The sequence below is a fragment of the Hyperolius riggenbachi genome, chromosome 10, assembly GCF_040937935.1.
Source record: "Hyperolius riggenbachi isolate aHypRig1 chromosome 10, aHypRig1.pri, whole genome shotgun sequence".
Classification (NCBI taxonomy): domain Eukaryota; kingdom Metazoa; phylum Chordata; class Amphibia; order Anura; family Hyperoliidae; genus Hyperolius; species Hyperolius riggenbachi.
Genome location: NC_090655.1, coordinates 279,354,582 through 279,369,518, shown reverse-complemented (window position 1 = coordinate 279,369,518; position 14,937 = coordinate 279,354,582). Strand labels below are relative to the sequence as shown.

General features: G+C 47.5%; 2 protein-coding genes across 2 annotated transcripts in view; one reads left to right on the top strand and one right to left on the bottom strand.

Moving 5' to 3' along the window:
• The window catches only part of LOC137537238 (uncharacterized), a 37,960-nt gene extending 37,278 nt beyond the window's left edge, over positions 1 to 682 (top strand). Inside the window, exon 8 of the mRNA XM_068259332.1 lies at positions 534 to 682. Within this exon, the coding sequence (XP_068115433.1) occupies positions 534 to 682 (149 nt within the window). The remainder of the gene's footprint in view (positions 1 to 533) is intronic.
• Positions 683 to 3,742: 3,060 nt separating this feature from the next.
• On the bottom strand, positions 3,743 to 9,690 carry LOC137537237 (neurofilament medium polypeptide-like). The gene is made up of 6 exons (XM_068259331.1): positions 9,624 to 9,690; positions 7,732 to 7,851; positions 7,473 to 7,607; positions 7,264 to 7,342; positions 4,299 to 4,396; positions 3,743 to 4,186 (listed from the first exon to the last, which is right to left on the bottom strand). The coding sequence occupies exons 2-6, from the start codon at positions 7,834 to 7,836 to the stop codon at positions 3,743 to 3,745; spliced, it is 861 nt and encodes a 286-aa protein (XP_068115432.1). The 5' UTR covers positions 7,837 to 7,851; positions 9,624 to 9,690.
• Positions 9,691 to 14,937: the final 5,247 nt, after the last annotated feature.

Genomic DNA, 14,937 nt, shown 5'->3' with positions numbered 1-14,937 from the left:
AACATCTGGATGAACAGAAGCGGGCTGTCAACCAGTTCCTGGCCAAAGCCACCATGGAGGCCACCTTGTCTGGGACCGGCACCACCCACCTCTCAGACATCATTCTCAGTGCTGATTGGGGAAAAATGCAGCTAGTGTGCTTGGTGCTGGCACCCTTCCTGGAGGCCATCAACATGGTCAGCCGGGACCGTGTGTTGCTGTGTGAGTGGGTGACCATTGAGTGCATGCTGGACAAGGCCCTTTATGCTCTGCTGGAAGTGGGAGAGGCAGCATTGATCCAGCAGGAGTAGCAGCCACCTGCACAGTCCACCTCTGAGCGGCAGGAGGAGGAGGTTGAGGAGGACTTGCAGTTTGAGGAGTTGGAAGTCCCTGACCATGAAGAAGAAGGGGCCCAGTGGAGTGCAGCTGCATTGGTGCGGGGTGGAGAGAGCAGGAGGAGGCTCAGGAGTCAGAGGTGGAGGAGGACAGCACTGTTATCTCGGGGGGTGCCAAAGATGTGTCAGCAGAGATGGTGTCCCTGTTCCCCATGGCAGCGCACATGCTGCAGTGCCTGCACAGTGACCCAAGAGTAAAGCAGATGCGTGCTCGGGAGGACATCTGGATCACCCTGATGCTAGACCCACGGCTGAAGGGAAGCTGGCTCAGTTCCTGCCTGGAGGAGGAGACCCGGTGCGCCGAATAAGGGACTTGCAGCGTATTCTGGTTCAGCACTTGGAGGAAGCCTTCCCCCAGCCTCCCCCCCCCCCCCCCCGCTGTCAGAGTCCAGCCAGCACAGAAGCAGGTGCCTGCATCCAGCAGCAGCAGGCGCCCAACAAACCTACTGTCTCTGACAAAGGCGCTCTACGTCACGCCAGTACCGCTGCCTACAGAGGAGGTGCCTGCAGCAGCATCCGGCTCTCAAAGCCAGAACCAGCACCTGACCCGGATGGTGGCAGACTACATGGGGTCCTACAGTGGGCTTGACACCAACACCCCTGTGGACCCCTTGGATTACTGGGTCAAGCACCTGGATATCTGGAGAGAGCTGGCGCAGTACGCCCTGGAAGTGCAGTCTTACCCGCCTTCCAGCATGCTGTCAGAAAGGTGCTTCAGTGCGGCCGGTGGTGTGGTCACCGAGAAGCGCTCGTCTGTCCACCCAGTCTGTGGACAGACTGAAATTTCTGAAAATGAACCAGGCTTGGGTGGTTGGTAAGTTCCTTGCCCCTGTTGTGGGCAAGAGGGGGAAATGAAGTGGCTGAGTGGGAATCACTATGCCTGACTTACCACCACAACCTCCTGGCTCCGTCTTCAGTAATAAGCCTGGTTCAATTTTTTTTACAGCTGTGGTACCAGCACTAGGTGTTATGGTAATTATCTGAACATAATTGCTGTGTAATAAATTTGGAGGTGTCTGGGATGATAACTGTGCTGTCCCAGTTGTGGGGAGGCCACAACTGCGGTAGTACGACCGCTTCCTAGAACCTCTCCTTTTTAATGTTTTACCTGTGCCGTGGTACCAACACTAGGTGCCATGGTGATAATCTTAATATAATTGCTGTGTAATTTTTTGGAGGTGTCTGGGCTGATAACTGTGCTGTTCCAGTTGTGCGGTTGGACTTTAGACACAATGTAGGCAGCACAACCGCTGTCTGGAACCTAGTCCTGATGTTAATTGACAGCTATTTGGGGGGGGGGGGGGGGGGGGGTTAAGTCCCCACATCATCAATTTGTGTTTCCCTTTTAAAAAAACATGATGCTACATGCCTCATTTACCCTAAAAAATATTTTAGAAGCAATTTAAAGGCCAGTTTTCTACTCGAATATCCGATTCCAGGCGGATATCTCTGATTCTGGTTTTGGATAATCGAATCTGATTCGGGTACCAAAAAGTTTGAATTCGGATATCCGATTCGGATTTCTAGGTATCCGGATCTGAATTCTGTTTGGATTTTGAAAAGGGGTATCCGAGCAGCACTGTATGTGTGTGCCAAATTTCATTCAAATCCGTTCAGCCAGTTTTGCGTGATCGAGTAACAAACATCCAAACCTTCACATTTATAATCTTAGTAAGATTTTGTTTGTTGCTTGCTGGTGGCTTAAAAGGCCATTTATTGACAAGATATGAAAATATCACCAAGGAGAAAACTTAGGAAAAAGGTGAATTGGATTGGGCCCTGAAATGTCTAATTGAGTAGAATTTTGACATTTGTCACTTAGGGGTGTCCTCACTTTTGTTTCCAGCGGTTTAGACATTAATGGCTGTGTGTTGAGTTATGTTGGTGGGACAGCAAATTTACACCATTATACAAGATGTACACTGACTGCTTTACATTGTATCAAAGGGGTAGATTCATTAAATTGTGGGAATATTACCAGGCATATTGAGAGGAAGATGATCTATACTGTGCCCAGCAGGGACATATTTGTTACTCAGTTTAACCACTTCGCATCCAGACCTGGTTTTCCCCTTATTGACCAGAGCAGTTTTGACACTTTAGCGGTGTCCCTTTTTAATCAGCAATAACTTCATCTGTACTTGTGCCACTTAAATAATCTATATATCGTTTTTTTCAAGACAAACTAAGCTTTCATTGGGGGTATTTGGTACAAAGTAAAATGTTCCTCTCTATGCATTTTAATGGGAAAAAGTGGGAACATTTTTAAAAAATGCATTGTTTCTCAATTTTGACCAATTCCTGTTAGGAAATAAAAAGTGCGATTGACATAAAAACTGTGCCGCCAGTTAAAGTCGCCCCAGTATAGATATCCAGATGTGTCCCCAGTATCACCGCCTCCCCCAGTATAGTCAGATGTGTCCCCAATATCAGCCCCCTAGCATAGCCACGTGTCCCCTGCGTTTGAAAGCCCCAGAATAGATTGACAGACGCACCCCCAGGAATAGTGCCCCTCTTTATAGCCATATGTGTCCCCGGATCAGGATTAACCCCATTATGGCCAGATGTACCCCCAGGATTAGTGCTGCCCCCCATTATAGCCAAATGTGCCCCCAGTATATGATAACTGCCCCCCAGTTGCCCAGATGCACCAAATTAGTAACCCCCCCTCCCCTTAGTCAATTAGATGCCCCCCCAACAAATATCTAACCCCCCCTTTTATTTATGCTACCCCCCCACCCCCCGGGATCGATAGCCAGATGCCCCCCCTCCCCCCCATGAGGCAGCCCCCTTCGTGCAGAAATCCTAAAAAAAATCATCCAGCAAGCAGCCTCACTCACCTACCTCGTTCCTGCGACGATCTTGAAGCCTGATCCTATGTTCTCCGCTCTGCAGTCAGCCGCATATTGCCGGTAACCCGGGTCCCGGCTTGATGACGTCATCAAGCTGGGACCCGGGTTTCCGGCAATATGCGGCTGAATGCAGAAGAGCGGTGATCGGAGGATCAGACTTCAGGATCGTCGCAGGAACGAGGTAGGTGAGTGAGGCTGCTTGCTGGATGATTTTTTTAACTCTTTGTGCGCCGAGGGGGACAGATGAAGGATCGCTGCAGTTCACTACTGCAGCGATCATTCATGGGAGGGGGGTGGACTAATTGGCCAAAAGGGAACATGTTCCCTTCCACCAATTAGTATTGCAGCTGACAGTGCCGGAGGGTGCGCTCTGAAGCGCACCCGACCGTGCACAGCAGGGCTGCAGCCAGGTCAGTAGATCTACGTCGTTGTGGCTTGGAGGATGCCACAGCTGACGTAGATATACTGTAGCGGTGGGGAAAGTGGTTAATAAGGCTATTGGATATCTAATGTTTATTACTCACCAATTCTCATCTCTGCAATAATGTCTTCTTTCTTAGATACTTTCATCACGTCCCCCTTCTCCATAGACTGCTGATCACTCCTCACATACGCCTCTTCTACTTCCTCTTTCTTTATCCTCATGTCACCCTCCTCCATAGACTGCTGATCACTCCTCACACACGTCTCTTCTACTTCCTCTTTCTTTATCCTCATGTCACCCTCCTCCATAGACTGCTGATCACTCCTCACACACGCCTCTTCTTCTTCCTCTTTCTTTATCCTCATCATGTCACCCTCCACCATAGACTGTTGATCACTCCTCACATATGTCTCTTCTTCTTCCTCTTTACTTGTCCCAATCAGTTCACCCCCCTCCATAGACTGCTGATCACTCCTCACATACGTCTCATCTTCTTCCTCTTTAACCACAGCACTTACATGTATCAGTTCTCCACCCTAATCACACGAAATAAGAAGCACTTTATAATGTGAACACAGATAACAGCATAGACAACAGGAAACAATGTCACATAGTTTGGGGTCTCTAATGACACTCAGTTCCACCTACCTGATAATGGTGGGGGGTGATGGGATCTTCCTTTAGACAATCCCGGGAATAAAGAGGACCTGTACACCTCCCTGGTGGGTTTTCATTACTGGATCCATCTGTAGGAAACACACACAGTGACTGAATACTATGGGCTCAATTAACTAAGTGTTATCACATTGAAAAGTATATATTACAGACTAGTGAGGTAAATTACCGGCTTGTGCGTTGAATACCTCAAAAACCGTCAATTCACTAAAATTAGAGCATTTGCTAAAACAAAGAAAATGCTGGGTATTTTTAAGATCTCGCTGGACCTGTCAATAACTAGAAATCAGCATGTGATAAAATTGACAGACAAGGGAGAAAGCCAATAGGAAGAGCCACCTGGTCCTGCTACTCACCTCATTTGATCAGATGCACTGCTGGGTGGGCTATCAGAAAAAAAAAAAAAACAAACAGCAGAAGACATTTAGGCTGCTTTCACAATGGGACGTTACAGGCGCACGTTAGAGCAGCCTGTAACGCACCCCAACGCACAGCAATGAAAAAAATCAATGGGCTGTTCACAGTGCCCACGTTGCGTTACATTGTAACGCAGTACTTTACATGCGGCTAAGCCACGTTAGACTGTTTGCACATGCTCAGTAGGTTTTTTTTTTTCTCATTTTATGGGCAGAGAGGAGGCGGGGAGAGGCCGCTACGTAGCCAGGCACATGGCTACTTATTTTTCACTGCACTTGCATTGTTTACATCTTGGAGCGGCCGCGGATTGGCTGGCGGAACCACGTGATGCGGAGAGCTCCGCTCACGTGGTCTCCGCAGTGCCTCCGACAGAGCAGGCGCACCAAGAACTGCTTGTAACGCGGCTCTTGGTAATGTCCTGCTCCAACACCACCAGGCGTTGCGTTAGGGGCACGTTATGTGCCCTATAACGTCCCCTAAACGCATTGTCCTGGTGTGTAAGTAGCCTAACAGAGGCTTCCCTGTATCCATGCAGATCTACAGGATCTTCTCAAAAAATTAGCATATTGTGATAAAGTTCATTATTTTCTGTAATGTACTGATAAACATTAGACTTTCATATATTTTAGATTCAAATACACTCAACTGAAGTAGTTCAAGCATTTTATTGTTTTAATATTGAGGATTTTGGCATACAGCTCATGAAAAACCCAAATTCCTATCTCAAAAAATTAGCATATTTCATCCGACCAATAAAAGAAAAGAGTTTTTAAAACAAAAAAAGTCAACCTTCAAATAATTATGTTCAGTTATGCACTCAATACTTGGTCGGGAATCCTTTTGCAGAAATGACTGCTTCAATGCGGCGTGGTATGGAGGCAATCAGCCTGTGGAACTGCTCAGGTGTTATGGAGGCCCAGGATGCTTCGATAGCGGCCTTAAGCTCATCCAGAGTGTTGGGTCTTGCGTCTCAACTTTCTCTTCACAATATCCCACAGATTCTCTATGGGGTTCAGGTCAGGAGAGTTGGCAGGCCAATTGAGCACAGTAATGCCATGGTCAGTAAACCATTTACCAGTGGTTTTGGCACTGTGAGCAGGTGCCAGGTCGTGCTGAAAAATGAAATCTTCATCTCCATAAAGCTTTTCAGCAGATGGAAGCATGAACCCACTTTTGAACCAGAAACAGCGGCAGAAGCGCCTGACCTGGGCTACAGAGAAGCAGCACTGGACTGTTGCTCAGTGGTCCAAAGTACTTTTTTCGGATGAAAGCAACTTTTACATGTCATTCAGAAATCAAGGTGCCAGAGTCTGGAGGAAGACTGGGGAGAGGGAAATGCCAAAATGCCTGAAGTCCAGTGTCAAGTACCCACAGTCAGTGATGGTCTGGGGTGCCATGTCAGCTGCTGGTGTTGGTCCATTGTGTTTTATCAAGGGCAGGGTCAATGCAGCTAGCTATCAGGAGATTTTGAAGCACTTCATGCTTCCATCTGCTGAAAAGCTTTATGGAGATGAAGATTTCATTTTTCAGCACAACCTGGCACCTGCTCACAGTGCCAAAACCACTGGTAAATGGTTTACTGACCATGGTATTACTGTGCTCAATTGGCCTGCCAACTCTCCTGACCTGAACCCCATAGAGAATCTGTGGGATATTGTGAAGAGAAAGTTGAGAGACGCAAGACCCAACACTCTGGATGAGCTTAAGGCCGCTATCGAAGCATCCTGGGCCTCCATAACACCTGAGCAGTGCCACAGGCTGATTGCTTCCATGCCACGCCGCATTGAAGCAGTCATTTCTGCAAAAGGATTTCCGACCAAGTATTGAGTGCATAACTGAGCATAAATATTTGAAGGTTGACTTTTTTTTGTTTTAAAAACACTTTTCTTTTATTGGTCAGATGAAATATGCTAATTTTTTGAGATAGGAATTTGGGGTTTTCATGAGCTGTATGCCAAAATCACCAATATTAAAACAATAAAAGGCTTGAACTACTTCAGTTGTGTGTATTTGAATCTAAAATAAATGAAAGTCTAATGTTTATCAGTACATTACAGAAAATAATGAACTTTATCACAATATGCTAATTTTTTGAGAAGATCCTGTATATACTGGTACACAGAAGAGGCCCTTTATTGGCATGCATACACATCTAAAGGGATGCAGGAAGCCCTTTACTCTCTAGAAAGCTGTCACACAGGAATGGGTTATGCAGACACTTGGAGAGAACCTCAGCTTGCTGCAGAGACCTCCTCCACAGCTGGGAGACTTCTGCATTACCGAGCAGGTCTTACTGAACTGAAGCAGCATTTCTCACTAAATTACCTATTACAGCATGTGTGACAATCTTACTGCACTTGGAAAAAAAAGTCTAAAATATAAAATGCGGTATTTCCCTCTTTTTTTTTTTTTTTTTGCTTGAGGTCATTGCCTGGTTGGTTTGTGTTTATCAGATGAGGGGATCTAGGAGGACCCCAAGCACTGATTTCTTCTTTACAAAAAACAGAGAATCTCCTCTTACCCGGTGATGTTAGGGGTGGCTGATTCTCCATCATGGTGTCCTTGTAGAGGTCCTGGTGTCCTTCTATATACTGCCACTCCTGCATGGAGAAATAGATGGTGACATCCTGACATCTCACAGGAACCTGACACACACAATAATACAGTCACCGCCCAGACACACCCTTTGCTGTTACTGGCTAATGTCCCATAATTCCCAGCGCCATTCACCTCTCCTGTCAGCAGCTCCATCATCTTCTTGGTGACTTCCAGAATCTTCTTCTTGTTGTGTCTCTCAGATATCAGGGAGTGAGGTGGCGGCACCGTGATGGTCACATGATTACCAGACTTCACTGGAGGAAAACTCTGTATGGAAACACCAACACTAACGTCACACGATTTCCCATAATCCTCCTCACCTCTCTGGTCAGGTGTGTTTTATTAATAGAGATAAGAGTGATGTCATGTGACCTCCCAGAATTCTCCTCACCTCTCCAGTCAGCAGATAGATGATCTCCAGTGTGAGGTTGAATATCCTTTCAGTCACATGACTCTGGTCCTCCTCCATCCTCAGTGATGTGGTCATGTGATCCATACAGGATGCTGCTGCCTTTAGATAAATAATAAGGGAAGGATAATCTAGGTTATACAGCTGTCAGTGGTGAAACTGCCAATACAGGATCCCCCTCTCCCCAGCATTCCCCATTGCTGTCACTTGTGAGTGGTAGGGCCATGGAGGGTGACACTGAAAGGGGAACAGGGTGACAGTAGGTGGGGAGGAGGATGACAGGAGGGAGGGAGGAGGGCGACACTGACTGGAAGGGGAGGAAGATGACAATCACACACACGAGAGGGTTCATAGTGGGGGTACGAGAGGAGCAGCAGGAGAACACACACTGAGGGACAATGCTGGAGGGGGGGTCACACACTGGAGAGAAGAGGGAGACACATACACATTGAGGGACAGTGCTGGGGTAGGCAAGGACACACACACTGTGGTGGGGGAGGGGGGTACACGAGTTGGTGCTGGGGAGTGGGAGAGGAAGAGGGGGGGGACATGTTGAGGGACAATGCTGGGGGAGAGAGGGACACACATAGGGAAGGGGGCACCGAGGGACAGTGCTGGTGACACGGGCTGCTGTGAAGCTTCTATGCCACTCTTACCAGCGAGTGGATGCCGTACACATCAGTAAGGCTCTCCTGTATGGATTGGCTATTCAAAAATCCCACCTCCCTGTCCCAGCGATCTGTGCGGTTAGGCTGGGCGGGGCTGGCCGCACTGATTGGAGGGAGAGCATGGCTGATGGGGAAGCATGTTGGGGGGGGGGGGGGTCAAGGTTAATGCCAGGTGGCCGGCGCCTACTTTCCACAGCACAGCCCATTAGATGGTGGACAGAGTCCTGCGGCCGGGACATCCTGCAGCTAAAAGTGGGACATTTTTCTCGGGGACCCCATGCAGCCTGGGACAGGGGACCCCAAATCCAGGACGTGTCCCTGCTAAAGCGGGAGGTCTAGTCACCGTATGTAAGAGTGCTGGGTGCAGAGCGGGGATCACATCCTGGCTGGAGGCAGCATCTGTTTAGTGATATATTTATTATGCAGCTTAAAGGGAAGGTTCAGGGACTAACTAAAAAAAATAAAAATCCATTTCCACTTACCTGGGGCTTCCTCCAGCCCGTGGCAGGCAGGAGGTGCCCTCAGCGCCGCTCCGCAGGCTCCTGGTGGTCTCCGGTGGCCGACCCGACCTGGCCAGGCCGGCGGCCAAGTCGGGCTTCTTCTGCACTCCATGGTGCGTTTCACGCCGGCGCGATGACGTCATCGGACGTCCTCCGGGCTGTACTGCGCAGGCTCAGAACTACTGAGCCTGAGCAGTACAGCCCGGAGGACGTCCGATGACGTCAGCGCGCCGGCGTGAAACGCACCATGGAGCGCAGAAGAAGCCCGACCTGGCCAGGTCGGGTCGGCCACCGGGAGCCTGCGGAGCGGCGCCGAGGGCACCTCCTGCCTGCCACAGGCTGGAGGAAGCCCCAGGTAAGTGGAAATGGATTTTTATTTTTTTTAGTTAGTCCCTGAACCTTCCCTTTAATGCCCAGGAGGGGAGGGGGTGCTACTGACTGTGCCTTCTGTGGCTGCAGCTCCCAAGCACTGTGAGTCAGACAGGAGAAAAGCCCTGTGTGACTGCTCACATTCCATCTAACACTAATGCTCTCTTCCCCATCTCTCCTATATACAGTTATTGCTGCATACAATCTCTATGCTCATTCATACTATTACTATCCTCATACTTGCCATTGTCTGCACTGATCTCCCCACTGCAATACATCCTGTACAATGCCCAGCAGCCATATATGTGCTAGTATATAACAAGAATCACACAATTACCTCTTCCAACAACGTGTCCTCTCCACTTCCTGCAACTTCTCTTCTTCCTATCTGACATCATTTCCTGTGTGTGATCGCCATCTTGTGGTGAATACACTAACTGCAGCCACTGTTTGTGGGATCTCATTTACTATGAGTTGCAGATTGCCTATCAAGCTCATGATGAACCAGAACCCCAAGCAGTGTGTAAAGGACCTAAGAAGAACCAAAATAGACTCAATGTTAAGGAATAAAGAAATGTGCCTTCTTAAAACAGAAGGTATTTGAGATTATTTAGATTGGAGTGAATGTATGATGTCTCCCACAATGAACCACTGCTGAGTATACAAATCACCCCTTTGTTATCCCAGAAAGCTAACCACACCTCCAGAACCGCTGGAATGCAAGGATGTGTCAGCTTATTAATTGTACAGAGCCACAATAATCCAACATGAATACAGACTGGCTGATCCTCCTCAGTGCACGGTATGGATTAATATTGCTCTATGGGGTAAGGCTTGGAACACCCCCTCAGTTACAGATTGCCCATCAAGCTAAACAATCTATTATCATCATAATCATTTTTAGTTGCTACACAACAGCCTCATCTACAGATACATCTACAAGAACTCACGCCCCTGAGTACCTATGTAGATGGGTGCATGATTCTGAGCTTAAGGATGTGTGTGAGGAAACGCGGAAAAGCCGCCGCAAGGGCTCAGAGTGAGGCGGCTGTTTCCGCGTCCAACATGGCGGCACAACGCGGAGAAACCGCCGCATGGACAGAGCGGCGGATTCCACGTTGGAGGCGGCAGATTGCACAGATAGCAGAGCGACTGACAGTGCAGCCGGACTTTATTATTTATTTATATTTATTTATTTATGGTGGGCGGCAGCATGTGGTAAGCCTTTATCTAATGGGCATTACTGTAATCAGCTACACACAATCAGGGCCGGTTTAAGCAACAATGGGGCCCCAGGGCAAAATAAACCTGGGGGGCCCCCCCAACATATACCCCAGAACAAAAATCGGCATTAAGAGACCTTTTTTGCAGCTGGTATAGTCAGGGTGTGAAGCCCCAATCGGTCAGAGCTCCACATTCTGGCTATTCCAGCCTGCATGGGGAACAAGGGGTTAAAAAGTTTAAGGAGGGGGGACCCCACAATTTTTTTTTTTAATTCCCGCACTCTAAACGTAAAAAAAAAAAAAATTGGGAAAATAGGAAAACATGCCAGGGATCTTCATACAGCCATATTGCGGCTGTATAGCGATCCCTGGCCAAAGCGCTGCGGCTGCGTATAGACCCCCTGGAAACCCCGTCAGGAAATTTATTGCGCTTTCGTTTGATGCATGTAAAATTACACTACCGTTAGGTTTGCTACTAAAAGTGACATTTACCGCATTTAAAAGTATACTTTTTTTCCTTCGAAACTTTAAAATCGATTTTCTCAAAAACTATAAGGTCTTTTTGAAAAATTGTTTTTTCCTCTTATTCCTAATGATCTCCTTAACATACCCTGCAAATTTAGGGTTTCTAGCATTTAAGGTGGATTTGCTATTAACCATTAAAGTCGGCAGGTTTTTAAATGTGGTTTTTTTTTCTTTGAAACTTTAAAATCGATTTTCTCAAAAACTATAAGGCCGATTTTGAAAATGTTTTTTCCTCTTGTAGCCACTGGGGGCCCCTACAAGCTCTGGGGCCCTGGGGCAGCTGCCTCCTTTGCCTTAATGGTAGCGCCGGCCCTGCACACAATAAGGGACACAGGGCACATAGCGGGGGACACACAGCGCTCTGCTTATGCCGGGGACACTCGGGGTGCAGGGACACAGAGGATCTGTCTGCCTTACATTCTGTTCTGGTGGGCGGCAGCATGGTGGTAAGCCTTTATCTAATGGGCATTACTGTAATCAGCTGCACACAATACAGGACACAGTACACATAGCGGGGGACACACAGTGCTCTGCTTATGCTGGGGACACTCGGGGTGCAGGGACACAGAGGAGCTGTCTGCCTTACATTCTGTTCTGGTGGGCAGCAGCATGGTGGTAAGCCTTTATCTAATGGGCATTACTGTAATCAGCTGCACACAATACGGGACACAGGGCACATAGCGGGGACACACAGCGATCTGCTTATGCCGGGGACACTCGGGGTGCAGGGACACAGAGGAGCTGTCTGCCTTACATTCTGTTCTGGTGGGCGACAGAATGGTGGTAAGCCTTTATCTAATGGGCATTACTGTAATCAGCTGCACACAATACGGGACACAGGGCACATAGCGGGGGACACACAGCGCTCTGCTTATGCCGGGGACACTCGGGGTGCAGGGACACAGAGGATCTGTCTGCCTTACATTCTGTTCTGGTGGGCGGCAGCATGGTGGTAAGCCTTTATCTAATGGGCATTACTGTAATCAGCTGCACACAATACGGGACACAGTGCACATAGCGGGGGACACACAGGGCTCTGCTTATGCCGGGGACACTCGGGGTGCAGGGACACAGAGGATCTGTCTGCCTTACATTCTGTTCTGGTGGGCAGCAGCATGGTGGTAAGCCTTTATCTAATGGGCATTACTGTAATCAGCTGCACACAATACAGGACACAGTGCACATAGCTGGGGACACACAGCGCTCTGCTTATGCCGGGGACACTCGGGGTGCAGGGACACAGAGGATCTGTCTGCCTTACATTCTGTTCTGGTGGGCGGCAGCATGGTGGTAAGCCTTTATCTAATGGGCATTACCGTAATCAGCTGCACACAATACGGGGCACAGTGCACATAGCAGGGGACACGCAGCCATTACTGCTCAGCTTAAAGGGACTCAGAGATCATTTAAGTAAAAAGATTTATACATACCTGGGGCTTCCTCCAGCCCCATACGCTCTGTCCTCAGTTTTCTGTAGCGCCGGTACCGGGTCCCCGCACTTCCGACAGACGCTCCAGTCTACGCAGGAGAAATGCGCTCTTTGCGTATCTCTCCAACAGCTGCTGGAGAGATACGTAGAGGGCACACTTCTCTTATGTCAGACTGGCTCAGAGTGACAGAAGTGTGGGGACCCGGTACCGGCACTGCAGAAGACTGAGGACGGCGGCGTGGGAGCGATCAGAGTGTATGGGGCTGGAGGAAGCCCCAGGTATGTATAAATCTTTTTACTTAAATGAGCTCTGGTAAAATTTAAAGCTTATCTGAGAGGGATATGGATGTCTCCTTTTTTATCAATCATCTTTTTACTGAAAGCAAAAAAGATATCATACATAATAAAACAATGTATAACATATAGAAAATAGAGGCACCCTTGTGGGAGAGAACTGGATGAAAGTCCTTTAGCTAAGAAAGCAAAACCTACAAGGGACATGCAGTCCTTCACAACTATAGATCAGCACAAACTGTGCAGTCCACCCTGTTATGCCAGTAGGTTCCCTACTCCACAAATAAGAATATAGGCATAAAGACTTACAACACTACGATAAAACAGCAATACAAAAAAGAAATGAAATCAACAATAGCAAAGAAATAAAAGAAAACAAAATAAACAAATATAAACCAAAAGACCAGGGTTGGAGGATGTTTCCTTTTAAACAATACCAGTTGCTTGTAAGTCCTGCTGATCTCTTTGGCTGCAGCAGTGGCTGAATCACACACCTGAAACAAGCATGCAGCTAATCCAGTCTGACTTCACTCAGAGCACCTGATCTGCATGCTTGTTGAGGGGCTGTGGCTAAAAGTATTAGAGATGCAGGATCAGCAAGAGAGTCAGGCAACTGGTATTATTTTAGAAGGAAAAATCCATATCCTTCTCAGTTTAGGTTCCCTTTGACTACATACCTTCAGCTTCTACCTGAGTCAATCATTTTTCACATTTTTTAGGTGTAAGTTGGGCATAGGCTTTAACTCGAGTATATATGGGGTAGATGCTGAAGGTCTGCGAGCATACGCTACAGGTTTCAGGAAATCCCAGATTAGTAGCGTGTAGCAGTGAGCAGGTTCAGGTGTCCACATACTGTAGATGCCCCTGAATTCTGTACTCTGCTACCGCTGAGGTCTGAAGCAGAAGAGATCCGAGCCTCAATGTACTGCAGTGACACCCAGATGCCCTGTGGCCAGTGCAATAGTCCACTCCTGGGCTGACAATGCTTTAGCTGTAACTGGCAAAGCACAACAGTGCCTCTAATTTTTGAGAAAACTAAGGAGCGCTAACCTTTCACAGAAGCTGCTGTTTAATTTCTACAGATGCCCTATAGAAAGCGGTCTGATGCCGGCCTGGTACAACAGCTTCACCAAGACTGCCAGAGAAGCCCTGCAGTGAGCTGCAAAATCAGCAGAAGTCATTATCGTCACTGAACTACCATCACTGGAACTCTTGTGTAGTAACACCCCCATTATCCGGCACCGACGGGGACTGGCAAATGCCGGATAAGTTTAGTTTCTGGTTGCTTGAGGGTCAATGTTAAAAATAGGCCTAGCTAACAAAAAACAGTACTATACCCCACACTATATACCAAACTCAGTATTAATGTTGAAATACAGTAATTTAAAACAAATTAAGACAAAAGACAGACTTAACTTAATGTAACAGAGGTTTATTATTGCATAAAGAACTGTAAAACAAGATTTATGCATCCTGCAAGGTCAGAATTTTTCCTTCTGGTTCCTTGAGACTTCTGGATAACTGTATAAGACTCGCTGTATGAGAAGGGCCAAAATCATTATCAAGGACAACGCTCACCCCGGAAATGCCTTGTTTGAGCTCCTTCCATCAGGTAGACATTTGGATCAATCCGCATCCACACAAACAGACTGAAAACCAGCTTTTTCCCATCTACCATAAACTTGTTAAACTCTGAATCTTCTCTGAAATAATTAACACTGTGTACAAATTGTTTAAATACTTGAAATATCTGGCATACTTGTATAATTCCTCCATTTCCACCTTTGTTACTATCACTATGTGGTTTATTCTTTAAGCTTAAGCACCCTCCATTAAGTTAACGGGCACTCTCTGTTTAATTGGCCCAATAGGCTTCCTGTCATGTGACAAATAGCCTATTGGGCCAATCAAAGTGCTGGGATCTCGTCCTGTGAAGCCAGGGGCTCAGGGTGGGTTCAGTGGCACGCCCGTTAAGCTAATGGAGCATGCGCAAGTTAGCACAACCGCAGCATACAGTGTGCTGGAGATTTTTACCTTGCGCTCCTGTCAGAGCCGGATCTTCAACCAGGCAAACTAATCAATTGCTTATGGGCCCCAGGAGGTCAAAAGGGCCCCATAAAGATGTCTTGCCTCTGTTCATGTAGTCTTTTAGTAACTCTTTCAGTCTTTAAAAACAAGAT

Coding starts and splice junctions, on each gene's coding strand:
- LOC137537237 (XM_068259331.1), bottom strand. CDS start 7,836: ATGGATCACATGACCACATCACTGAGGATGGAGGAGGACCAGAGTCAT. Junction 4,397..7,263: donor GCCACCCCTAACATCACCGG/GTAAGAGGAGAT, acceptor TGTTTCCTACAG/ATGGATCCAGTAATGAAAAC. Junction 4,187..4,298: donor TCACCCCCCACCATTATCAG/GTAGGTGGAACT, acceptor TCGTGTGATTAG/GGTGGAGAACTGATACATGT.